General features: G+C 42.6%; 1 protein-coding gene across 1 annotated transcript in view; it reads right to left on the bottom strand.

Annotated features, from left to right (window-relative positions):
• Nucleotides 1-15,666, bottom strand: part of LOC115480139 (mucin-1-like) — a 76,066-nt gene extending 60,400 nt beyond the window's left edge. The window contains exon 1 of the mRNA XM_030218620.1: nt 15,545-15,666. Coding sequence (XP_030074480.1) covers nt 15,545-15,611 — 67 coding nt within the window. The 5' untranslated portion in view covers nt 15,612-15,666. The remainder of the gene's footprint in view (nt 1-15,544) is intronic.
• Between the last annotated feature and the right edge of the window lie 10,186 nt (nt 15,667-25,852).

Below are 25,852 nucleotides of genomic sequence, written 5' to 3'. Positions count from 1 at the left end.
AATTAATTGTGACTGGTAGATAACAAAATAAATGTAAACTTTTAAGGTATTTTGTCATTAGCTAAAATACCATTATAGCAGTTACAAATAAAGTTTACATAATTAATTGCAATTGGCAGATAACCAAATAAATATACCCAGAGCTTCAAAAGATAATAGAAGCCCTGTTTATGCTATAATATATAGATATACATATACACAGATACATATGTATATATATGCATATATATATATGTATATATATATATACACATATAGTGACAAAATGCTGTTTTTTCAAATTAAGATCAAGTAATGCCACTAGATATTATATTTTGGCTTTTATATTTGAAGATGTATATATCTATTTATTCTGTGCTGATTTGAATGTTTTTGAAGGCTCATGATATTATCAGTGTAATGTTTGAAATTTGTTGTATATTTTAAAATGTTTTAAAAAATTATTTTTAAATTCAGTTATAGCCAGTATTATATAATATGGCCTTTCTATAAAATATATTATTAATAATTAAAATAAGCATTTTAAACATATATTAATATATGAAAAAAATTTTTGTCCAAAAGTAAGGAATATTGTAGATGAAAATATTCGAGTTATTCCCCAAGTTTTCCACGTCATCACTGTGGTGAGTTACCATTACCATTTTTGTTTTGATTATTTATCCATTTATTTTCAAATTACTATATAATAATATATGAGAATGTTAAATTATTAAATGCAATGTTAAAATATTAAATGCTTTAGGTGTTTATATAGGCTTATATATGTATGCTTGATGAGTCTAAATATTATTTTTAATTCTTGGTTTTATTCATTATATGTTAACAATCTTTAAAAATATATTATTTCTATGTTTTGTATTTTATGTAGACCCCTGACGCAGGTGCTAGTCACCGAAACACGGCCCGTGTCGGGTCAAGGCTCATTCATTAAAGAACTTTGTTCCATTTTAAAGGCCCGTGGTGCTGTTTTTTTGTTTTGATTTTTAAACAACGCCCATGCCTGATTTAAAGTCCTAACCTTTGCAGCCAGTCCTTTTAGCTTATTTTTAACCATTTTCCTCATTTCGCCCTTTTGAAAATTAAATGCTGCCATAGCAGCAGCTGAATATCACCTCTATCCAGATAAGTGGCATCTCCACCTCTGCTCCGCCATTAACCCGACCCTTTTTTGCCCCGTTTAGCAATTTAAGCAGCCAGATATTATCCAGAGAACTTTTTGAAATATCTGGATAAGGAAGTTATGTGTTAGTTACCTGACTATAAATCCACACATTGTTTGCAGTCCACTAAAGGCTTAGCCCAGTGGTTCCCAAACCTGGTCCTGGAGGCACTCCAGCCAGTCAGGTTTTCAGGATATCCACAATGAATATTCATGAGAGAGATTTGCATGCAGTGGATATCCTGAAAACCTGACTGGCTGTGGTGCCTCCAGAACCAGGCTTTGGAGCCACTGGCTTTAGCCTTAAGTGGAATATGAAATGTAAATAAATTACCTCAGTTTTGACTGTAAGCCCACTGGGGCAGTGGTTATGGGTGAGAGCTGCATCCCCAAATGCAGGAGAATTAAGTACTTGTAATAAAGCAGAGGCAAGGCTTATGGCGTCTGTACTAGATCATTCCGCTGGCAACTCATCTGGGCAGGTCCAACCATCAGGCAAGGCCAGGCAGTTACCTAGGGCAGCTACTTCTGGGGGGTTGCCAAAGAACAGCTGCAGCCAAAGCAAAACAATAGGCCCTGTCAGCCATACAAACTCAAGGAAAACAAGAGGGCGAGTAGTTTTTAAATAGAAATAATAAAGAGACACGGGTACTGAATATCCTGAAATTCAAATACAAAAATTATAGCTCAAAGGTGATGTTGAAAGATTCTGTAAAGCCAGCAAAATATGCAATATCCTACAAAACTCAAAAAATCTGTAGTGGAGAAAAATACCTCAGTGAAAAACAGTGTCAACGTTTATTGTTAAAAATTTTTTTACCTTGCAGCTTTTATTTATCGTTGGTCTGAAAAAATTCCACTACTAGTGCATTTCTCAGTTTTAAAGCTTAATATGAATCAATCAACATAACTGTCAGAAGAGTGAAATGTAGGTCTCTAACCTCACTTGCAAAAGTAATAAGCATTATTAACAAATATGCAAAATCATAAGCACTTACTAGTCAATATTTAGCCAGCAGTTTACCATTGCCAGCTGACTTAGTCACAGATATTCAACGCTGGGTTACACCTGGACACTGGCACTGAATATTCGGTACTCACTAGACTTCTCCTGGCCACCAGAACTTATAAGTACATAAGCACTGCCACGCTGGGAAAAGACCAAAGGTCCATCAAGCCCAGCACTCTGTCTCCGACAGTGGCCAATCCAGGCCCCAAGAACCTGGCAAAACCCCAAAATTTAATAACGATCAATGGACTTTTCCTTCAGGAATCTGTCCAGACCCCCTTTAAACTCAGCAAGGCCAGCTGCCATCACTACCTTCTCCGGCAATGAGTTCCAGAGTCTAATCACACGCTGAGTAAAGAAAAACTTTCTCCAATTTGTTTTAAACCTACCACATTCTAATTTCATCTTGTGTCCCCTAGTTCTATTATTGTTAGAAAGCGTAAACAAACGCTTCACATCTGTCCGCTCTACCCCACTCATTATTTTGTAGACCTCTATCATATCACCCCTCAGCCGCCGTTTCTCCAGGCTAAAGAGTCCTAGCCGTCTTAACCTCATAAGGTAGTCATCCCATCCCTTTTATCATTTTCGTTGCCCTTCTCTGCACCTTCTCCAATTCCTTTATATCTTATGTAGGTCCCAGCTAAATATCAGCCAGGATCCACATAAGTGTAGTCCAAGTACCTCCTCCTGTTCCCACTCCCCCCCCCCCCCCCCCCGGAGCATAGTTAGAAGTCCCTCCTTCCTGCCTCCATGAGCAAAGTAGTGATCCCCCTCCTTCCCACCCACCCACCAAGCAAAGGTTGACCCTGCATCCAGGCCTTCCCCTCTCGTAGCAGATCCCCCCCAGACCAACCTGAAAAGATCTGGTGGTCTAGTGGTGATCAGAGAAGGAGGAAGCCCCACTCACTCCTGCCCCTCATGGCTCCTGTTAAAATAGCTGCTGCAACCTCTAGCAGTTGTCTTGCAGTATTACCACTAGGGGTCAACCTCTAGCAGTAGTACCGCAAAACTGCCGCTACAAATCATGGCAACCATTTTTAACAGAAGCTGCAAGGGGCAGGAGTAAGTAGGGTTTGCTCCTGCCCCAGTCACCACTAGACCATCAGGCCACGTCAGGTAAGCGTGGGGGGGGGGCTGCTATTACTTGGGGGAGGGCCAGGAGTAGGTTGGCCTTTACTCAAGAGGGAGAGGGGGTTACTACTTTGCCTGGGGTAGGAGGGATTATCACTTTGCTCAGGGGGAGGGAGGCAGGAGGGAGGAAGATCACTACTTTGCCTGGGGGTGAGGTGGTCAAGAAGAATGGGGATCACAGTTTTGCTCAAGAGAGGCAGGAGGAAGAGGGGATCACAATTTTGCTCTGGATGAGAGGGGATGGGAGAATAGAGGATCACAACTTTGCTTGGGACTCCTTGGGAGGCAGGAGGGAGGGAGGGCGGTGCAGATTCAGGCCGCAACCTAGGAATTATACAGGTGCCAGCCGATATTCAGTGCCAACACTCGCATAGCTGACCGGGGAAAAGTTATGATTGCCTTTTATGTGGTCCTACATGCCTGGTTAGCTATGCGGGGATATGCACTGAGTATTGCCAGCATCCACATAACTTCCAGCTCCGCCTCCTGTATCATTTCTCACCTGCACTTCCAACATGAACTGTCCGGTTAATATTGCTGGCTAGGCAGGCACAAGATGTTTCAATGGCATTTAAGTTGCTTTGAATATCAACCCCTTAGTTTTTAGTGATGGGATGGGAAGTTGTGCTCATCTGTTGAAGTCTCTCTTCTGAGTGTTATCATAGATTTGGTGAATTATGGTGGGCACTGTGGACAGTATGTTTCCAAAAGCCAGCCATTAAAGTCAAACAATCCCTGTGCTGGAAGACAAATAAAGTCCAGGTACCTTTCATACATGCCCACCCTGCACAACTGGGACATGATCAAAGTTCCCTGGGACAAATCTGGATTTTACCTGCCCTGCAATCCAAGTCAAGTAAAAAAAAAATATATATATATATATATATATCTATATATATACATAGATATAGATATATATAGAGGACTACACTTTAAGTCCCCAACCCATATCATTACTGTGCTTATAAATAAATAAATAAATAAAAATATATATAATGGACATAACGTAACTCTTCCTCTATACGATTCCCTAATATGTCTGTTCCACATGAACCTCATTCTACCACAACATCACGATACAGGGCTGGGGCCTTAAAGTCTATGCAGACATTAGAATGAATATAGCAAGCCACAAAACTCACCTGACCTGTTCTTGTGGAAACTCTTCCTCTGTCTGCTTTCTTGCCCCTGGCTATATTTGAATTTTTATTATTGTGACCGTCAAGGAATGTTAATACTTATAGCTTTCTCAGTGACATTCAATTTCCAAACTCACAGGCAAAACAGAGGACACCTATTCTAAAAAGCACTTCAGGCTATTGGGACCGAATTCTGTGAACTGAGCCCAAAGATGGGAGTGGTCACCATTTAATCCAGACAGAGACAGGGGAGGGGGTTACTGGCCCATCAGCCTCTTTGTCATTTTTGTTTTATCTTTGTAAAATCTCTCATTTGGGGCAACTTAGGCTTTTGTGACATGTTACACTCTCCAAAAATTGTCCTGCTGTCAGTATTTGTTATGTTATGTTATAAAAGACTTGTCAACCACCGACTCCCTCAGTTTGAGATTCAAGGCGAGATACAGTAAGTAGAAAGAAAACTGATACAACCATCAGGAATTAGAAATTCAAATAAAATAAAAAGAGAAATCAATCAGAAACAATTTATCTAATTAATTGAACTAACATCATATCTTTCTAAACTCAATAAACAAATGAATTTTCAAAACTTTACAAAATGAATAATAACATTTCTTCGAACATAATTCTGGTGGGAGATTATTCTATAGATGGACTGCTAAAAACAAAAAAGAATCTTGCTTCTATTCAACCATCTGGTGATAAATTCAGCGTTTTTAAAATCTACTATCCTGAATGGCTGCCAGGCAAAAATTATGGGCCCCTTTTACTAAGTGGCGGTAAGCCCAACATGGGTTTACCATTTGCTAAACAGGAATAACCGCCGGGCTACCACAGCAGCACAGCGGTACTTCCCACCCTTATCGCCATCATATCTGGCGCTACAAAAATATATTTTTTTTATAGCGCCGGGGTGTACCCGGCGGTAATCGAGCAGTGCCGCACGCTGCCCGGTTACTGCCGGGTTAGCGTGGGAGCCCTTACCACCACCTCAATGGGTGGTGGTTAGGGCTCTCCCTTGAAATGGCCACGTGGCAAGTGCTTTATTTGCCACACGGCCATTTCCTGCAGGAAAGAGAGACTTCCTTTTTACCTGCTGCGGTAAAAGGAGGCCTCGGCGCACGTGAAAAACATGCGCCGAGGCCAGTGCAGGCCCCCTTTTGCTGCAGCTTGGTAAAAGGGGCCCTCAAATGTTATTTATTCCCTTCTTTACTTTCTTTGTTATTTCATTTTAGCACACTAGCAATTCTTGAGCACATTATAATCACGGTATGTACACGGTTTCGTTCACAGTAAGAAACACAATCTTTTTTGTGTGGTTTTAGTTACCTGTCTTTGTTCTCTGTGGGTTTTACAATATTAGCGCCCTGTTTACAAAGGCACGCTAACGTTTTTAGCATGCGCTAACCGTTAGAAGTCCATAATATTCCTATGGGGGTGTCTGTATGGTTAGCGTGTGCTAAAAACGCCAATGCGCCTTTGTAAACAGGGCCCTTAAGGTATACACATAGTAAAGGCACATTGCAATTGTATGCCTTAGAGATGAGATATATAGCATGGCATTTATCATTGAGTTCTATATATATCTCCAATTGATACATTTGTTTTCATTCAGCATCTTGATTGGCATTATTCTGTATATATGAAAAAGTTGCATCTTTTGCTTTGTTAACTTCAAAGTACTGTATAGGTTTAGTTCCTTTGATACATTTATTTTAATGCATGCTCTTTGCCTGTTTTATAATTGTCACAGTGGTATGTTGTGATCACGTGGTATCTCGCTATGAGGCCCTTTAATTAAGATGTGCTAAAAAGTGGCCTGCGGTATCAGAAGCCCAGGGCTTTCCCGCACGCTGAGGCCACTTAGCACGACTGTAAAACGGTCACAATTTTCAAATTCCCCATTTATTTATTTTTATTTTAGCAGTATTTATATCCCACATATTCCAAACAAGTTTGATTTGATGTGGCTTACAAATTTGGTTAGTGCAGGTAGAGAAATAGAATGTAAGACGATGCAAGGGGGGGGGGGGGGGACAATAGAATTACATTTTGATAGAGTTTCAGAGCAATGTCGATTGAGAGACTAGATTGGTGTGGAGAAAATTGAATCAGAGGTCTTAGTTAGGGAGTGAGGGGCAGATGGTTGATTTGGGGAGTGTCGGAGTAAAGTCAGCTAGCGTATTTGTTTTTGTTTTCAGTGGGTATGAACCAGGGGCGGCCCCGACCACTAGGCCAACTGAGGCGGGGGCCTCAGGCAGCACTCATCAGGAGCATCATCTCAGGGAGCAGCTTTACGGTGTTTTACTTCGTCACTGTGACGTTCCAAACCCGGCAGCGGCAGGGATTCCCATATGCTGCCCTGCCACCGGTGGCACCCACCTCTTCCCTTTACTGTGGGTGCCTCTCTGAAATAACTTTCATCAGAGGTTCAGGCAGCAGCAGTAAAGGGAAGAGGCGGGTACCGGCGGCGGCAAGGCATTGTATGGGAATCGCTGGCACTGCCAGGTTTGGAACATCACTGTGATGAGGTAAAACGCCCGGGGGAGGGCAAGATCTTGGCCCGGGGGGGGGGGGGGGGTGCCATGTTAGCTTCACCTCAGGCGGCATCTTGCCTTGGGCCAGCCCTGGTATGAACTTTTTGAAGAGGTAAGTCTTGAGAGGTTTCCGAAAGTTGGTGTAAGGAATTAAGGACCATAGTGATTTGGGAAGGGCATTCCACATCTTGGAGCTTTGGTAGGGGAAGTTCACTGAGTGAACGGACTTGTAGATTAGCTTGTGGCATATGGGATAGTGAAGGGTTAGGTAGTTCCTCGCCTCCTCCAGGGTGTTCTTAAGAGGTAGGATGATCATATCTGAGAGGTATGCAGGTGCTTTGCCATGGACTATGCACCACACCAAGGTGCAGAGTTTGAATGTTATTCGGGCTTCAATTGGGAGCCAGTAGAGGAGTGGCCCTTTCATATCGTCTTGATGGCCACATGCTAATTTTCCAATTAGCATTTGGTCACTGAGGTGTGAACCCTTACCGCCACCTATTTACTAGGCAGTAAGGGTTCAAACACTAACCCCATGCTAATCGGGCAGTTCGTGGCAATTTAACTGCACTACCCGATTAGCGCAGGGCAGCCTACTCTATGCCTTCAAACATGCCTCCCCATGCTAAAAATAAAACCTATTTTTTAGCATGTGGATAGCACATGTCGATCCTTGAACTACCACAGGATGCCTGAGCACATCTCATAATAGTGCCTTTTAACGCATAGTAAGCATGTGTTAGTGCTTACTGCCGCTTAGAAAAAGGGCCCTTATATGTTTATAAATTAGCATGATTTTTAATAGTTTTATCTATTTATTCATATATCAGTTTTATTTTAACTTATTATTTTAGGTTTTTATGTGCTTTGCGTTTGCTTTGTTTTTGAAGGCGCTTTCACAAATGTTTTGATAGATTGATTTTTCCCTATTATTTCTTTATAGTTATGATGTAATTTTGGTTTATATTATACTGTATTTTGGTTTTTAATTATGTTTGTTTTTAGGTACGCAGAGTTTGACCCCTGAAGCAGGCGGATCTCCTGCCAAAACATGGACCATGTCAGGCCCATTGCTTCTAACTGTTGGTGCTTGGATATTAAAATTGGACCTCTTCCTTGGGTCTCCCTTTTCTTTGTGTGGAAGCCTTCAGCCATCCCTACTCTTTGTTTCCTCTGTGCACCTAAGTGAACCATGCAAGGCGCATTCTCTAAGTTGCACACGTCAACTGAAAACGCTCCACTGCTCTGCCCACATGTTAGTGGCGTAGCTACAGGTGGGCCCAATTTTGGCTCAGGCCCACCCAGCTGCAGCACCACACTACTCTCTTCCCCCTCTCTTCCGCGGCATCCTGGCATCGGAACTCCTGTCTCTGAACCCCTTCCCTCCCCGGTGTCGGTACAGGTGTCCTCAGCATTTGCAGCAATTCATTCTTGCTGCTTGCGCCGACCCCGCAGGCTTCCATCTGCCGCGTTCCGCCAGACAGGAAACAGGCAATGGCATCAGCGAAGGCGGGACTTGGTAGATGGAAGCCTGCTGGGCCAGCACAAGCAGTGAGAATGAATCGCTGCAGGCACCAAGGACGCCTGTACCGACATTGGGAAGGAGTTCAGAGACAGGAGCACAGATGCTGGGATGCTGCAGAGGAGAGGGAAAAGATGTGGGGTAGGTGGAAAAAAACCTCTTTATGTTCTTAAAAAATATCTCAGGGAAGATATTTGTGGTGTGTGGCTGGGGAGGGGAGGGGCACGTGCGTGTGGAAGGGCCCATTGAAAATACAGAGTTTGGCTATGCCTCTGCCACATGTAAACCCCCTTGCAGTTATGTGCTAAGCTACTTTGACGCAGACTTTAGAGAATGGCACATAAATGCCAATTATAGTGCATAAATGCCAATTATAGTGCATAAATGCCAATTATTGCCACCTCTGATGTGTAAATGCTAGAATTCTATAACTTACACACACAATTGGTACTAAGAGTAGGCGCTGTTTTAGAAAGAGGGTGATGGTCTGCACCTTGTCCCTACCTGCAGGCTTTTTACCCTCATGTCCCTACCACTAAGGCACCTTCACGTGTCCCAGATTTCTGGGATCCTCTTTATCATTTTTGTCCACACTGGGAAGATATTCTTCCTGCCTCTGATTTTCTGTTCTGTACTTGTAAACATGCAGGAAACTATCAATTCTTTTCAGTGCATGGTCAAATATCGCGGCTTTGCTGGGGTGTTCACATTCCATAAACTCAATATAGTAATTTTGTTGTTGTTTTTTTTTTTTTTAAACCTGTGAAAGGAATGCAGCCTGACCAGGGAGAACCTCAGTATTTTGGTATCTGATGCATTTTTGTTTTAAAATGAACATTTAAAGCTCTGAAGAGTAAGGTTCTTTCCTTGGGAAGGCCTGAACATTCATGATCCCAGAGAAATGAGACACATGCTTTCAGGGGTGTATATAGTGCCTCAACGTAGCACTATACACGCTTGGGAAAATGTAGCATAGTAACATAGGAGGTGATGGCGGCTAAACACCAAAATAGCCCATCCAGTCTGCCCAGGAAGGCAGTTAGAGTTCTAACTGCTGGTTTAGATGATTTAACCGTTCCTTTTCTGGTCTTTGATGGAATGGAGCTTTGACAACAGAGCTTGAAATCTGAGAGTGTATTGACACAGTGGGTTAGGGAAGAGTGGAAGGTCATTCAGAGCTATAATAATAATAGGCATCCAGAATATTGAAAGGAGAGACTGTAACTTGAGGTGGTATGAAGGTAGAAACAGGATTGCTCCTTTTCTATTTGTTATTTTAGTGGGAAAGAAACACATTATTGTGGTGTACATTACAGCTGCATTCAGGTCAAGTGGAACAGCACATAGAACAATGTATGAAAGAAAGGGGGCAGCCGGGGCCGATGAGAGACAAATGCAGGCCTGGGTCTAGGGTTACCATATTTGCCCTGACAAAAAAGAGGACACCATTAGCCAAGCCCTCGCACCACCCCACAATGCCTCTCCCACACCCTCCCCACCTGCCACACCCCTCCCCATCCCTACATGCCTACCCCACTCCACACTCTGCCAAGCCCCCTCCCCACCCCACACAGTCACCTTGACTTGACCCCCTTGAAAAGAAAGCCATCCCCTTCTATATATTTTCTTCCCCCCAAATCTTTTATCAGCCTCCCTCCACCCACCTTTTATTAACAGCTCCCTCACCCCCCCTACCCTCTACCCACATTCCACATACCCTCCCCTACCTTATCTTATCATCCCCTGGTGGTCTAGTGGCTTCTTCAGGGCAGGAAAGGAGCCCACTCTTTCCTGCCTGGTGATGCTGCTACCTGGTCGCTTCAGGCACCACTTCAAAATGGCTGCCGACACTTCAAGTGGTGACCTTACAAGACTTCTAGAAGTCTTGTGAGGCCGCCACTTGAAGTGTCGGCAGCCATTTAGAAGCGGCGCCGGTAGCAAGCTGCAAGAAGGAGACTTACTTGTCCTCTGTACGATTCCAGCCTACCCATTTGTCCGCAAACCCGGACAAACAGGCTGGCTGGAAAAACCCGCCTGGACCTCCCACAGTGTCCCAAAAAGAGGACATGTTTGGGTAAAACCGGACATATGGTAACCCTACCCAGGTCAAACAGTCTTAGGGGGTCCCCCCACCCTGCCACACCATCACAGGAAAGCAGGGGGACTCTGGGGCCATCCATTCCTTTCTGCTCTCTCCCTGATCCCATCCCCCCTCATTAAAAATGTTACCTTTGCTGGCAGGGGTGCCAAATCCCACCGGCCAAATAGCTCCAAAGCCCAAACCTCCCCTGGTGTAAGGAAGTCGCAGCATGCTTTCTAACCACCAACACCGGAGCTCCTCACATAAGCTCAGTTCATACACGTGAAGTGAGCATGCGCAGAGTACCAGCATCAGCTGCTAGAAAGCATGCTACCAACTTCCTTACACCAGGGGAGGTTCGTCCTATGGAGCTATTTGGTTGGCAAGGCTTGGGTATCCCCACCAGCCATTCAATGCACTGCAGTAGCTGGGCTCCCCTTTGAGGCCGGGTCCAAGGAATCTTGCCACCCCTCTTGGCAGGCCTGTCACCAGCTACAGGCTTAGCCCCCATGGACTGAATTAAGTTTTATAGCAGGGATTACCCCAGCCAGTTGGATGTTCAGGAGAGCTGTAATGAATGTGCTCAGGGCCACCGAGAGAGGAGGGCAAGATTTTCCTGGCCCGGCCTCCAATGGGGGCCCAGCGCCGGGGTCTGTCTCTCTCTTGCTCCTGTCGGGACCCAGGTGATTGCTTTAACGTGATAACCTGGTCCCAGCACACAGGAGCAGGACAGAGACAGACTCCAACACTGGGCCTCCCCTTGGAAGCCGGCGAGGGGCAGACACAGGAAGGTAGGGGGCAGGGGAGTGGCGAGTGAGGGAGGGGCCGCAACAGCAGTTGCATCCCGACTGGGGGGATGTTGGCTGTGTCCCAAGTGGAGGAGGGGGCAGCAGCAGTGGCAGCAGTGGCTGCGGAGGCCCTGCCCCAGGACCGGCTCTGTCTCTCAGTGGCTCTGCATGTGCCTGAGGCAGATTTGCATCCCCTTGTTCAGTATATGCAGATATATCTCATACATATTCATGTTGAATATCCTGAAAGCCTGACTGGTTGAGAGTCCTTCAGGAGAAATTTGAGAATCTTTGTTTTAAAGAGATTGGAATGACAGGTCTTTGCATGCCATGGTGGGTGCAAAACCAGGACAGGCTTAGTGGAGCTTTCTCATATCTAGTAATCAAGCCATAGGTGGCAGCGTTCAAGGGTTAAGGCAGTGCTTCTCAATTTTCTTGAGGTGCACCTAGTCAGTCAAGTTTTCAGAGTTACCACAATGAATATGCACAAAATAAATCTGGATATATTTGCATACAATGGGTCTGCCTATAGAACTTTGTCAAATTCACTGTTATGAAAGATTTAAGAGACTTTTGAAGGCTTGTTTTTTTTTTAAGGAAATGTTTCATTGAGCTGAGTTAGTGACTGAAATGAGTAACCAATGAAATGCATTGTATACGGTATGTTTTTATTTTATTGTAATTCGCTTTGAGTGTTAGGTGAAGCGAAACATCAAATAATGTAAAGTAAAGCTCGTATAAATACTAATTGTGGTAATCCTGAAACCTTGACTGGTTGGGTGTGCCTTCAGAAGAAGACTAAAAAGCAGTTTGTTAGGTTAACAGTAGTTCTCATCTTAACCCAGTCCTTGACAGCCAGTTGTGTTTTTGGGCTATTCACAATGAATATGCATGAAGTAGATTTGTATGCATTGCCTCTTTTATGTGAATCTATCTCATGCATATTCATTGTGGATAGCTTGAAAACTTGACTGCGTGAGTGTTGAGACCTACTGGATTAGGATATAGGGCTGTCAATCTGGAGGCCACAGTTCATCTTTCTATACCACCTCTTATTTATTACATTACCTAGCAGAAACCCAAATTGTGGCAACACTCCATATTACAAATCCCAGGGCAAGCAATTGCTTCCCATGTCTGTCTAAACAGCAGGCTATGGACTTTTCCTCCAGAAATTTGTCCAAACCTTTTTTAAATCCAGATACACTAACCACTGTTACTACATCCTCCAGCAAAGAGTTCCAGAGCTTAACTATTGGTTGAGTGAAAAGTATTTCCTCCTATTTGTTTTAAAAGTATTTCCATGTAACTTCCTCAAGTGTCCTCTAGTCTTTGTACTTTTGGAATGAGTAAAAAATCGATTTACTTCTACTCGTTCTACACCAGTCAGGAGTTTGCAGACCTCAATCATATCTCCCCTCATCCATCTCTTTTCCAAGCTGAACAGCCCTAACCACTTTACCCTTTCCTCATACAAGAGGAGTTCCATATGGTGACCAGAACTGAACGCAATATTCAAGGTGCGGACGCACCATGGAGTGATACAAAGGCATTATAGTATTGTTGGTCTTATTCACCATCCCTTTCCTATTAATTCCTAGTATTCTGTTTGCTTTTTTGGCCGCCACCGCACAGTGAGCAGACGATTTCAGCGTATTATCTACAACGACACTCAGATTTTTTTCTTGAGCATTGACCCCCAAGGTGGACCATGGGCGTAACTATGATTCAGATTATTCTTTCCAATGTTTATCACCTTGCATTTGTCCACATTAAATTTCATCTGCCATTTGGATGCCCAGTCTTCCAATTTCTTAAGCTCTTCCTGCAATATTTTACAGTCTGCACATGTTTTAAGAACCTTGGATAGTTTTGTATCATCACTTCACTCGTCGTTCCAATTTCCATGTCATTTATAAATATGTTAAATAGTACCGGTCCCAGTACAGATCCCTGCAGCACTCCACTGTTCACCCTCCTCCATTGAGAGAAATGATCATTTAACCCTACCCTCTGTTTTCTGTCCAATAACCAATTCTTAATCCACACCAGAACCTTGCCTCATATCCCATGACTCTTGAATTTTCTCAGGAGTCTCTCATGAGGAACTTTATTAAAAGCTTTCTGAAAATCTAGATACACTACATCAACCAGCTTACCTTTATCCGCATGTGTATTCATGCCTTCAAAGAAATTAAGCAAATTGGTGAGGCAAGACTTCCCTTGTCTGAACCCATGCTGACTCTGTCCCATTAAATCATGTTTGTCTACATGTTCTATAATTTTATTCTTTATAATAGTTTCCACTACTTTACCTGGCAATGACACCAGGCTTACTGGTCTATAATTTCCCGGATCACCCCAAGAACCCTTTTTAAAAATCAGCATCACATTGGCTACCCTCCAATCTTCGGGTACTATGGACAATTTTAACGACAGGTTACATATTACTAACAGCAGATCAGCAATTTCATACTTGAGTTCTTTGAGTACCCTTTGATGTTTGCCATCTGGTCCAGGTGATTTACTACTCTTTAATTTGTCAATTTGGCTTAGTACATCTTCCAGGTTCACCAAGTTTTCTTTCAGTTCCTCCACATCATCACCCTTGAAAACCATTTCCGGTACAAGCAGATCTCTTACATCTTCTTCCGTAAAGACAGAAGCAAAGAATTCATTCAGTTTCTCTGCTATGGCCTTGTCCTCCATGGGCGCCCCTTTTGCTCCTTCATGATCCAATAGTCCCACAAATTCCCTCGCAGGCTTTCTGCTTCTGATGTACCTCAAAAAGTTGTTACTGTGAGTTTTAGCCTCTGCGGCAAATTTCTCTTTTAGCCTTCTTTATTAATGCTTTCCATCTGACTTGCTAGTACTTACGTTGCTTCTTATTTTCTTCATTTGGGTCCTTTTCCATTCTTTGAAGAACAATCTTTTGGCTGTAATGGCCTCTTTTACTTCACCTTTTAACTATGCTGGCTGATGTTTTCTCTTCTTTCCACCCTTCTTTCCTCCCTAAAACCCTTCTTTGCCTTTAAAAGAGAAGCAACATTCTTACTTTCACTTATTCACTACTTCCACAAGGCAGAGGCATCCTTTTCACTCTCTCATACATGGACACTCATGTGCCACTTAGATTCTTGTCCCATTGGGGTTATCTTTCAGGGGAAAGGAGGTTCTAGAACAATGGGTGATGATGTGAGACCTCAAGAAGGGACTGTTTGCAGAAAATCAGAGGCACGCCATAGAATATGAAAACTTTTGGGTTCAGATTATAGGATTCAAAGCAATGAAAAGCACATAAAGTCTGCAGGACATTTTGAAATGCCACGCTTTTCAACACCCCAAAGACCCTAACGCTTATATCTTCTATGAGGGACAAAAATGATTCTAGCAAAATTCTACAGGACTTTTGCAACCTTTTCTTTTTTAAGGAGCAAAAGACTTTGCTGTGATTCCTTAGTGTCTTTTTTGTATTTTTTTTCACCCCCTATAGAAATTTTACCCCTGGTCAAAAACAGTGGGAATTGAAGTCTATGGGCCTAAGATGAGCTGCTTCAAATTTGGGCAAACAGAACTGCAGAACCAGTGTTTTTCTTTTCAGAACTCCAAAGATCCAGATTTGCAAAGCATGCATTTTTCCTGTATTCCTGTAACATGTTCTGACCCTGTGTGTGTTGTGGACAGTCACTGGTAGGCTGCAGAAAAACACACATATCTTGGGCTTGATGTTCACTGCTTTGGGAAGCCTCATTGGATTAGAATGGTGGGTTCTAAGTCTAATAAAAATAGATGTTTCCTGTAATGATTCAGTGTGTTGCTCTATAAAGATGAATATGTTTTGCACAAAGTATCTCTCCAGCATTACTGGCTTAAAATATGCTTTCAAATTTAACCAGCAAATGCTAGGAGTAAGATTTAATGTCTGCATCCTGTTTGTTTCATTATACTAGTTTAATGTATCCTATTAGAAAGATGAATTTCTACTTATTTGCAAAATGATTCGGGAGTCTACCATCTGGGACGCATAACTGCACAGTATCAGCTTTTCAGTTACTTTCCCATATCACTCACTAACAAATTGTACCTCCTCCCATTCTCTCCCCACCACCCCCCCCCCCCCCCCCCCCCCCAACCACAAATAAAGATGACGTGTCTGCCCTCTGGGCAGCTTACCTGTGCAAGTTGCTAGTAAGCAATAGCTTGACAGGAGCAGACAGACATGAATCTTTTGTACAGCCATTCTGAAAAGTGAGTGCAGCTGGTTTTCAGGGAGAGTTAAATACAGTCTTAAGCAAAGACTGGAAAAAAAAAATAATCTTCATATCCTTGTAGGAAGGATGTGTAGGTAGGTGAAGGCAATCTTTTGATGGACTGTGCCACCTACTGGCAAACATTGGGGAAATCACTCTTTCAAGAAATGCTCAATAGAAATCAAACAAAATAAAACATGGAAAAGAAAATAAGATGATACCTTTTTTATTGGACATAACTTAATACATTTCTTGATTAGCTTTCGAAGGTTGCCCTTCTTCATCAGATCGGAAATAAGCAAATGTGCTAGCTGACAGTGTATATAAGTGATAACATTCAAGCATTACTATGACAGTCTGACAGGGTGGGAGGATGGGGGTGGGTAGGAAGTATGCATGGGGACATCAAAGCATATCATTGATATTCTAACCTATCCACACCCACCCTGTTAGAATATCAATGATATGCTTTGATGTCCCCATGCATACTTCCTACCCACCCCCATCCTCCCACCCTGTCAGACTGTCATAGTAATGCTTGAATGTTATCACTTATATACACTGTCAGCTAGCACATTTGCTTATTTCCGATCTGACGAAGAAGGGCAACCTTCGAAAGCTAATCAAGAAATGTATTAAGTTATGTCCAATAAAAAAGGTATCATCTTATTTTCTTTTCCATGTTTTATTTTGTTTGATTTCTATTGATAACCTTAAGAGTGGACTAACACAGCTACCACACTCCTCTACTTAAGAAATGCTCACAGTGTCCCATGACCAGCCAAACCATATAGGGTCCTTTTATTAAGGTGCGCTGAAAAATGGCCTGCGCTAGTGTAGGTGTGTGTTTTGGACGCGCTCAGATTCAGCGTACCTGTAAAAAATGCCTTTTTTTTTTATTTTGGCAGAAAATGGACGTGCAGCAAAATGAAAATTGGCTCAAGTCCAATTTGGGTCTGAGACCTTACTGCCACCCATTGACTTAGCGGTAAGGTCTCACGCGTTAACCAGGCGGTAATGGTCTACATGCATACAATGCCTTTTACTGCCCGGTTAGCGCTGTACACTGGAAAATAAAAATTATTTTCTGGTGCGTGCAGTGGATGCACATAAAAAATGAAATTACCACCTGGGCCACGTGGTAGCTGGGTGGTAATTCCAAATTGATGCGTGTTTGGCGCACAAAGGCGCCTACACGGCTTAGTAAAAGGGCCCCCTATGTTGGAACTAATGCAAGAGCTATAAATTGATTTAAGGGCTCCCAAGGCACAATTTCAGAAAAGGTCACCAAATTGGAAGTCTGCTTTAGAATATCCAGGAGTCACTGTAAGCATGTCCCCTCCCTTCTTCCTTTGTGTGCTGCAGAGGTTTGGGTGGAATTTACACCAATGGTCAGGTGACATTTTAATTCATTTAGAACTGGAGGGCCATGAAAAGAGGATAAACTGACATGAGGAAAGCAGAGAGCAGTCTAGAGTGATGACATTGAAAACCAGCGGTTATAATCTGGAAACAGAATGAGCCATAAGAAAATAAGAATTGCCATAATAGGTCAGATCAAGGTCTGTCAAGCCCAGTATCCCATTTCCAATTCAGGTCACAAGTACCTGGTAGGATCCCAAAGAGTAGCAAGATTTCATGCTTTCCTTTTTAACTCTTTTTTATTAAGTTTTGAAAATATAAACACCGTAATCGGAAATGAACAATATTTCCTAACAATAGAAATGTATCAATATCAAATTAAATCCTCTCAATAGATTTGAAATATAGGCAATATTTAGGAACAGTTAATGCAGATGTAAAAGGGATACACATATGTTACATTGATAGCGTTCCCCATTTCTATCTCAATAGCAGACTATGGACTTATCCTCCAGGAACTTGTCCAAACCTTTTATAAACCCAACTGCTCTTACCACTTCCTCTAGCAACAAAATCCAGGGCTTAGCTGTGTACCGAGTGAAAAGTACTTTCTCTACAGCAACCTGAGGACAGCAAGAGCTGACTCACCCTAATTAACAATCTTTGTCTCAACTGATTATGAAGATCTCGACTAATGTTGCAGTGTATCCACAGGAGGGAAGTTTTGTGTGGATAATTCTTAAGTTGATTCAATGCCTGGTATCACAAACTTCAGCTTTGTGTGGGACTAACACAGTGCAACTCTTGGAATTGTCTAGTCTGTGATAAGGTGGAAAAGAACAGCTGCTGGTTGTCATGGTTTTGTTGCTACTCCATCTTGGTAAAGGGGCACCTACATAAGTACATAAGTTTTGCCATAGTGGGACAGACCAAAGGTCCATCAAGCCCAGCATCCTGTTTCCAACAGGGACCAATCCAGGCAAGATCCCAAAAAAGTACAAAACATTTTATGCTGCATATCCCAGAAAGAAGTACCGGATTTTCCCCAAGTCCATTTTAATAATGGTCTATGGACTTTTCCTTTAGGATGCCGTCCAAACCTTTTAAAACCCCCACTAAGCTAACCGTCTTTACCACATTCTCTGGCAACGAATTCCAGAGTTTAATTACACTTTGAGTGAAGAAAAATGTTCTCCATTTTGTTTTAAATTTATTTATTTGTTACATTTGTATCCCACATTTTCCCACCTATTTGTCGGCTCAATGTGGCTTACATAGTACCGGAGAGGCATTTGCAGACTCCGGTGAGAGCAAATACAAAGTGATATTATGGTAAGATAAAGTTCATGTGGCATGGCCACACTGGGGAAACGTACATCGGAAGAGTTGAGTTTTGTCCATTACGTACTTTAGTTTTGTTGTGTTGCAGGGATCAGGCATTTACGTTAGATTGGTGGGGTATGCCTTTTGAACAGGTTAGTTTTTAGTGATTTCCGGAAGTATAGGCGGTCGTACGTCGTTTTCAAGGCTTTTGTTAGTGTGTTTCACAATTGTGTGCTTATGTAGGAAAAGCTGGATGTGTAAGTTGATTTGTATTTAAGTCCTTTGTAGCTTGGGTAGTGCAGATTTAGATATGATCGTGTTGATGCTGATGTGTTTCTAGTTAGAAAGTTGATCAAGTCTGTCATGTATCCCGGGGCTTCACCATAGATAATTTTGTGGACCAGGGTGCAGATTTTGAAGGCAATGTGTTCTTTGATTGGGAGCCAGTGTAGTTTTTTGTGGAGGTGTTTTGCGCTTTCAAATCGCGTTTTTCCAAATATAAGCCTAGCTGCCGTGTTTTGAGTGGTCTGGAGTTTCTTTAATGTTTGTTCTTTGCATACTGCATAAATTCCATTGCAGTAGTCTATGTGGCTTAGCATCATTGATTGTATCAGGTTGCGGAATGTATCCCTCGGGAAGAATTGTTTCAGGCTGAGTTTCCACATTGAGTTGAACATTTTCTTTGTTGTGGATGCCGCTTGGCTCTCTAGTGTTAAGTTGCGGTCTATTCTAACTTTGAGGATTTTCAGGCTGTCTGATATAGGAAGGGTGTAGTCTGGGGTGTTGATGTTTGTGGGGTTTACTACTTTGTAGCTTCATTCCATGCCCATGCCTATGCTCATTTGCTTGCAATATGGGGGAAGCCAGTCGGCCAGCTGAGCATGCGCAGAGCAGCCCATTGCTAAGTGTGGCTGCTCTTCGCATGCCACAGACAGCTGTCATACAGGCAGTAGAGGTAGCCTTTTTTTCCCCTCTCTACTGCTTAGGAGCCCTCCTTACAACTTTTGTATGGCCACCTAGATCTTAAGCTTACGCCACTGCTCAACAATCTATACTGGAACCGGTACCATTTTAACCTGATCTTGGGACTTATGACTAAATGTTTTTTAGGGGAACTCTCTGATAGCAACAGAAGAGTGATGGAGAAGGGAAAGAGCTGGCCATAACCATAGGGGCATCTTACACAGAGAGAGTTCCCTTTCAGAGATCTGAAGAACAGGGGTGTTCATTAGGAAATCTAAAGAGGAGCAGGGTAACCAGAATCACCAAAATTTCCCACCTCCGAGATATGAGCAGTGGCTGCAGCATATTTGAAAAATATTATTGGGCCCGTGTGTCCTTGCACAATACTCCCCCCCCCCCCCCCCCCCCCCCACATACACACACATTCTACTCATCTTCCCCAGTCTCCCATTATATTCCCCAGTCCCTCTTTGTTCTCCATCCACCTGACCTCTGAGCTTTCACTTTCCCCTCCCCAGGGCCTCTCTCTATCCCATTCAGTACTCCATTCCTTGTTTGTTTCCTGTAGTCCATGAGTTGCTATTCTTCCACTCAAACCACGAATATCTGTTCTTTATTTCTCCCTCTCCATATACAACTCAAATCCATCAGTCCATGCACTTCCTCTTCCTGAGTTCCCATGTTCCATCTCTATCCCTCACTTCCCCCACTCATCCCTGTAGTCCCCAGTCTCATCTCTGCACTTGGACCCTCTCTTTTGCCTCTAGTTCCCACCAACAGGGCAGCAGCCTTTGTAGGCTGACACCCCAGACCTATTCCTCCTACTCTGCCATTCATAGAACAGCATTTTTAAATGCAGCACACTAGTCCACACATCACTATGAAGCTCAATGCGGTTCGAAACACTGATCCACCTGAGAAAGACAAACCCAGGTGGCAAGATAGAGGAGTAGTTTAGAAGAGCAGCTGCCAGCGCCACTGTCTTGCAGGCTGGGGCCAAACTCCAGAGGGGTGAGGTAAGAGAAATTTAGTGGTGGTGGGGGAGATGGCTTCTATGCTTTTTGGTGGGGGATGGGAGGAGGGGTTGGTGCATGTCATATGGCAGGGAACGTTGAATTCTTTCTAACCCTCCTTTTATGACGCTCCCCTTTCTTGGATCCCCCAGTGACTCTCCGGCCCAGATGCACAAAGGTCCCCGTTAAGAATCCCTCTGTATTTCCAAATCGGTAAAAATTACCGATTTGGAAATACAGAGGGATTCCCAAAGAGAATCGCATGCAAATGAGCTGCTCATTGCTTTTGCAAACAGGCTCATTTGCATGCGATATGGGGGAAGCCAGTCAGCCAGCTGAGCATGCGCAGAGCACTCCATCGCTAAGCATGACTGCTTTTCGTATGCCACAGACGGCTGTCAAACATGCAGACAAGCTGTCATATACGCAGTAGAGGTACCCGTTTTTGTTGTTGCTGTTATTTTGTTGTTGACTTTTGTCTTCTTGCTCTTTTAACTGGTGTCTTCAGGAGCTCCATGATGACCCCACCCTCACGGCCAGGAGCAGTAGTGTGAAGCAAGAGTGCACACGTCTCAGAAGTGAACCAAAATCTTAAAAAAAAAAATAAAAATCTTTAAAAAGTTCAAAATCTTTGTGAACTTAAAATCTTCATTCAAAAACTAGGTGAAGAAATGGCCATGAAAATCACAGAAAAAATAAGATCACAGGAGTACTTTGTAGGGTTTCTACAACTTCTGAGGTAGGGATTCAGAAAAATTTGCCCACCTATGGACAGTTAGTTAGTGGTACAGCCTCCCCTAAGCCTGGAGTAGTCTCCCACTGAAGATTAAAAATTGGTCCCACACTCTTCAGTTCAGAAAAAAAATTAAAAACATAGTTGTTTGAGCATTTTACTAGAATTATTATAATCATGACTCATAAAGATAGGGAGTAGGTTTATGTCTTTGGGAGATTGTAGAGAGAAAAATGGTAAATATAGGAGAGGGTTTATTATTCAACTTGAATTCTCCTATTTGGAGATTTGAGGTTTCTCTAGTTTAAAAATACATATTCACAGAAACCAGTAGTGGCTAGGCTTTGTTTTGTGGAGCACTGTTAATAAGGAAAATTTTGTTATTCCCTTATAGTTTGTTTGTATAATCAAAAATATTTTATGTTCGCAATTGAATTTTATTCTGCTGTATTTACTTATTTTGATTTATACTTGCTGATTATTTGTATTTTATTGATTTATTATTTGTATTTTTTTGTTTATATCATTATTTGCTTTTTATTGCTTTAATTGTTTGTCGCCTGTCTAGATCCAGATAGGTATATAGTGGTTTATAAACCCTGATTTAAATTAAATTAACACCTGGACTGTGGGAGCTGATATTTTCAACCAGCTCTTTCTATTTTACCACTGTATAACCTTTGGAGGAAACCTGGGCATCTGAGATAAGATGGCTTTACTGGCCATTGAAATCTGCAGTTTTATATTTTAACTTTTTTATTGATGACACAGCATAATAAACAGATCCAACAATCGGGGTATACACAGAATCGAATAGCAAAACATCCATGATAAGAACACAAAAAGAAGGACCATCATCAATAAATGTTTGAACAATTTTCCCCAAGATTTATTGAGACGATGCATTCTGTAGACATAAAGGATGGAACTGTCTCCAGGAAAGTATGGTGCTCCATGGGTTTCGAATATTGGGGAGTATATAACTCTTTGACTTATGTTACCAGCATTGCCTGACTCCTTTTGCTGAAGATCCCTCTCTAGGCATTTACTAGGCTTTCTTGACTCATGTAGTTCCCTCGATCTCAACCCACATTTCATTTGCTTTGCACTGATCAGTGTCCAGCACCCCAATGTCTATTAGTTCTTTTCTTGTTCTGTAGCCACGAAACAAAGCTTGGATTTTGATAGCTGCCTTATGCTGCTTTTTCAAGCCCAGCCTTACCTGGTACCCTCTCCAAGCTGCCTGGATGGTGACAGCAGCTCTGTTCTCTTGCTGATAATGATTTCTGGTCTTGAAAGTTCTTCTTTCACATGGTTTGGTGACCTGGGAAGCAGAGATAGATCTCACAGCTTTCTGAATATCAGAGGCAGATACCTCATTTTCCATCTGGGTGATTCGTATTGGACCAGGACACCACTCAAGAACAGCTTCTGGGCTATCATTTAGCCACTGATGTGTAAGTGACTTAGAGTGAAATTCTCTTGCAAATTTCGCAGTGTATCTGTTTGGAAATTTCTCTAGAGTACAACAATCATTCACCTTTTGGCTTGGTTTGTGCCATGGATTAATGGTTGACGCTTCAGTTAGCTCACTGCTTGATTCCATTGACTCTTTACTAGAGAAGCTACCTCTGAGGCATGACCTAGTGTTTTGCTCTTCGTTGATTACTTGGGAGCCTACCCTTAGTAAATCTATCTGCTCGCCACAAGGAATATATGATTCTACCAGAAGACAGTCATTACTGGAATGGGAAGGCTTAGTTTGGTCATAGTATTTGCAATTCCCATCTCCAGTTTGTATTGTCTTCCTAGCTTTATCTTGTCCTTGGTTTCGATGGTCATCGTATGCAATGATTTTTCTTTGACTGCTTTGTTTAGTTGCAGGTATAGGAAAGTTTACAGGCTTCTTGAGTATCAACTTTTGACAATTGGTTGCGGCAATAGAGGGTTGTGTTTTAGAAACAATGGGATACATATTGAAGAGTTGCTCTGCTGAGTGATTAAATGGCTTAAGAATATATGCTTCTTTCACAGACCCTTGTGAAAAACTGTCTAGGCAGTGTGGGTATTGCTGAGAAACAGGGCCCTTCCCACTTCCTTCAATGATGTAGCATCGTTTTATCTCATTTTCTTCTCTCTTTTGCAGCCCACAAGTTTGAGACCTATTTGAGCTTGCATTGGGGTAAGATGGTATGAAAAGTATCAAAGGTTTGCCTGGATATTCATCTGATTCCCAGAGTGAAGCGACTTTGGATGTGGGTTTGAGATATGAAGCACATGTTTGTGTTCCCTTAGACACTTTCCGGCAGATGTTAGCTTCCTTCTTTACATCTTTGAAAGCTTTCCTCACCCTATAGCCTCTATAGTGAGCTTGAATAACTGTGGCTGTATAATTCTGAATTTGAAGGCATATCCTTACCCTGCCTTTGCTTTCTAATCCATACATCTGTTTTTTCTTGTTCTTGTAAATTTTCCAGTTGACCGGTTCTTGGGTACCATCACTTTGTTTCTTGACCTTGTAGCGTTTCCAGGCAACCTGTATGGTAGCGGCCGCGCTGTCCATGATCCTTGGAGTTGCATCAGAAAAGTTGCTCCTGACCAAATTTTCTTTTCCATTTCTTGGCATGCTGGAGCAGCTCAGAGAGCCACTTACCTCTATATTTCCCTTGTTTTGCACAACGTTTGGCACCAGAACATCCATTTTACCATTATCAGCTTCCAGTGTCTGGCCTTTATGTGACTGCATCCTGCAAACGTGGAAACAAAGTGGCTGTCAGTTAAGGAAAACAGCTCTATTGATTTTTACAGATAATCCATTCATCATGCTGTGTGGTTTTTGGTGCTGATTTTTTAAGGCACCATTTATAGAATTTGGCCCTATGAACTTTGGCTTCATCTGAGTTCATTTGATAATACATTATTAAACTAATATCCAGGACTTAAACAGCAACAACCTTAACTATAAACGGTAGCACCCTAGAATACAAATATATTTTCTGCTGAAAAAAAGAAAACCCCAAATGTCAGACTGCTACAGATCCCTACTCAGAAGTTAAACCCTAGCAGAATATCTGACAGCGACTACATGCTAACAGAATACTGCACCTCAGTCACATGCACAAAACACAGACAGACCTCAACAAATGTGAAATAAGCAACCACACATCAGGAATAGAGATATGAAGGCAAAAACTGAACTGGAAACCTCAAGAAGTCAGACTCTGCTTGTACAGTAATACTAGAGAAATAGTTTATAATTTGTTTATCACTTGATATACTGCTACTGCAACAAGATACTGTATCAGAGGCACATTTGCCAAAGCTTATATATTCCAAATAATACATTCAGAATAAAATATTTTTCTACCTTTGTTGTCTGAACATTTTATTTTCTCCATTGCTTTGGTCCCAGTGTCATTTTTTTTCTTTTTAATTTCTAATTCTCTTGCCAATTTCACATTTCTTCTCTATCCTTGTCCACCATCCATCTTCCCTCTGTCTCCTTTATCCATCCTGTCCAGCATCTCCCCTCTATGTCCCTGTCCTTATCCTCCCCTATGTTCAGTATCTGCCATCTATGTCCCTATCCCCCCCTCCCCGTGTCCAGCATTGCCCTGTGTCCCTCTCCCTATGGTTCCTCCATGCCCGACATCTTTTTTTTTTTTTTTATATTTTATTTATAATTTTCATCCAAATTTAACAACTCACAAGAGAAGATTACAATATGAAAAAATTTACAATATCTCTAATATCTATTACAATTGAAATGTTTACACTCTACTTTCGACCAGAAATATAAAGTAATAGGATCCAAGAAGAGAACAGGAAAAAAAAAAAAGGACAAAGTTTTTACAGTGGGGTTGTTGTTACCAAGTAAACCTTCCCTAAGCATATCATACAGTATGGTCTGGTAATCCTACTACTACATTCACATCCTCTTTTGAAACTAAAAACTCCTCTAACTGTTTAGGATCAAAAAACTGAAATGCATATACAAGGAAATTATGCCCGACATCTTTTCTCTGTGTCCCTGATCATCCCTTGTCCAGCAAATCCCCTCTCATCCCTTTCTCTCGCACCCCCCAACCCAAAGCCAGCAACTCTCCCTCTCTCTCACCTGATACCCCTTCCACAGTCCACAGTCTGGCATATCTCTCTCTCTTCCCTAGCTCCCATGGTCTGGTCTTTCCTTCTTTTCCCTCCACCTCCCCACTAGCATCTCTGCCTCTCTCTCCCTCTTGGGGTCCAGCATCTGTCCCCTTCACTGGGCCTCTCTCTCTCTTCCCTTTGCGTCTCCCAGAGTCCAGCATCCTTCCCCCCTCTCCTCCCATTCTGGTATCTCTCCCCCTCTGTTCTTTCCCCCCAAACAAGTCTGGCATCTCACCCTCTCATCCCTTCCTCCAGTGTAGGTCAGAAACCTATCCCCCCCCCCCCCATCCCATAGGTCAGGTATCTCCCTTTCTTCTCCCTCTTCTATGTCTGGTATCTCTCCTTCCCATCCTCTCATATGTCTCACATCTCTCCCTCTACCCCTCCAGGTGTCCAGCATTGCCTCTTCTCCACCCACATGTCTGGCACCCCACCACCACCACCATGTCTGGCATCTGTTCCTCTCCTCCTTCCGCCTGTGGTCTTTAAAATATAGTAAGTTGCTGACAGTGAGGAAGACATGGTACTTCTGCCAGCCTTGGAGCCTTCTGTCTGTTGCATCCCACTCACAGGAAGTTGCATCAGAGGAAGTGGGACATAGCAAAGGGAAGGGCCTGGGGCAGCTGGAAGTAGTGTGTCTTTCTTGTTGTGGGTGACTCACTGCTTTTGGAGGACAGTGGCAGAGGGA

This window comes from Microcaecilia unicolor, chromosome 11 (assembly GCF_901765095.1).
Source record: "Microcaecilia unicolor chromosome 11, aMicUni1.1, whole genome shotgun sequence".
Taxonomy (NCBI): Eukaryota; Metazoa; Chordata; class Amphibia; order Gymnophiona; family Siphonopidae; genus Microcaecilia; species Microcaecilia unicolor.
This window is presented reverse-complemented; position numbering and strand designations above follow the sequence as displayed.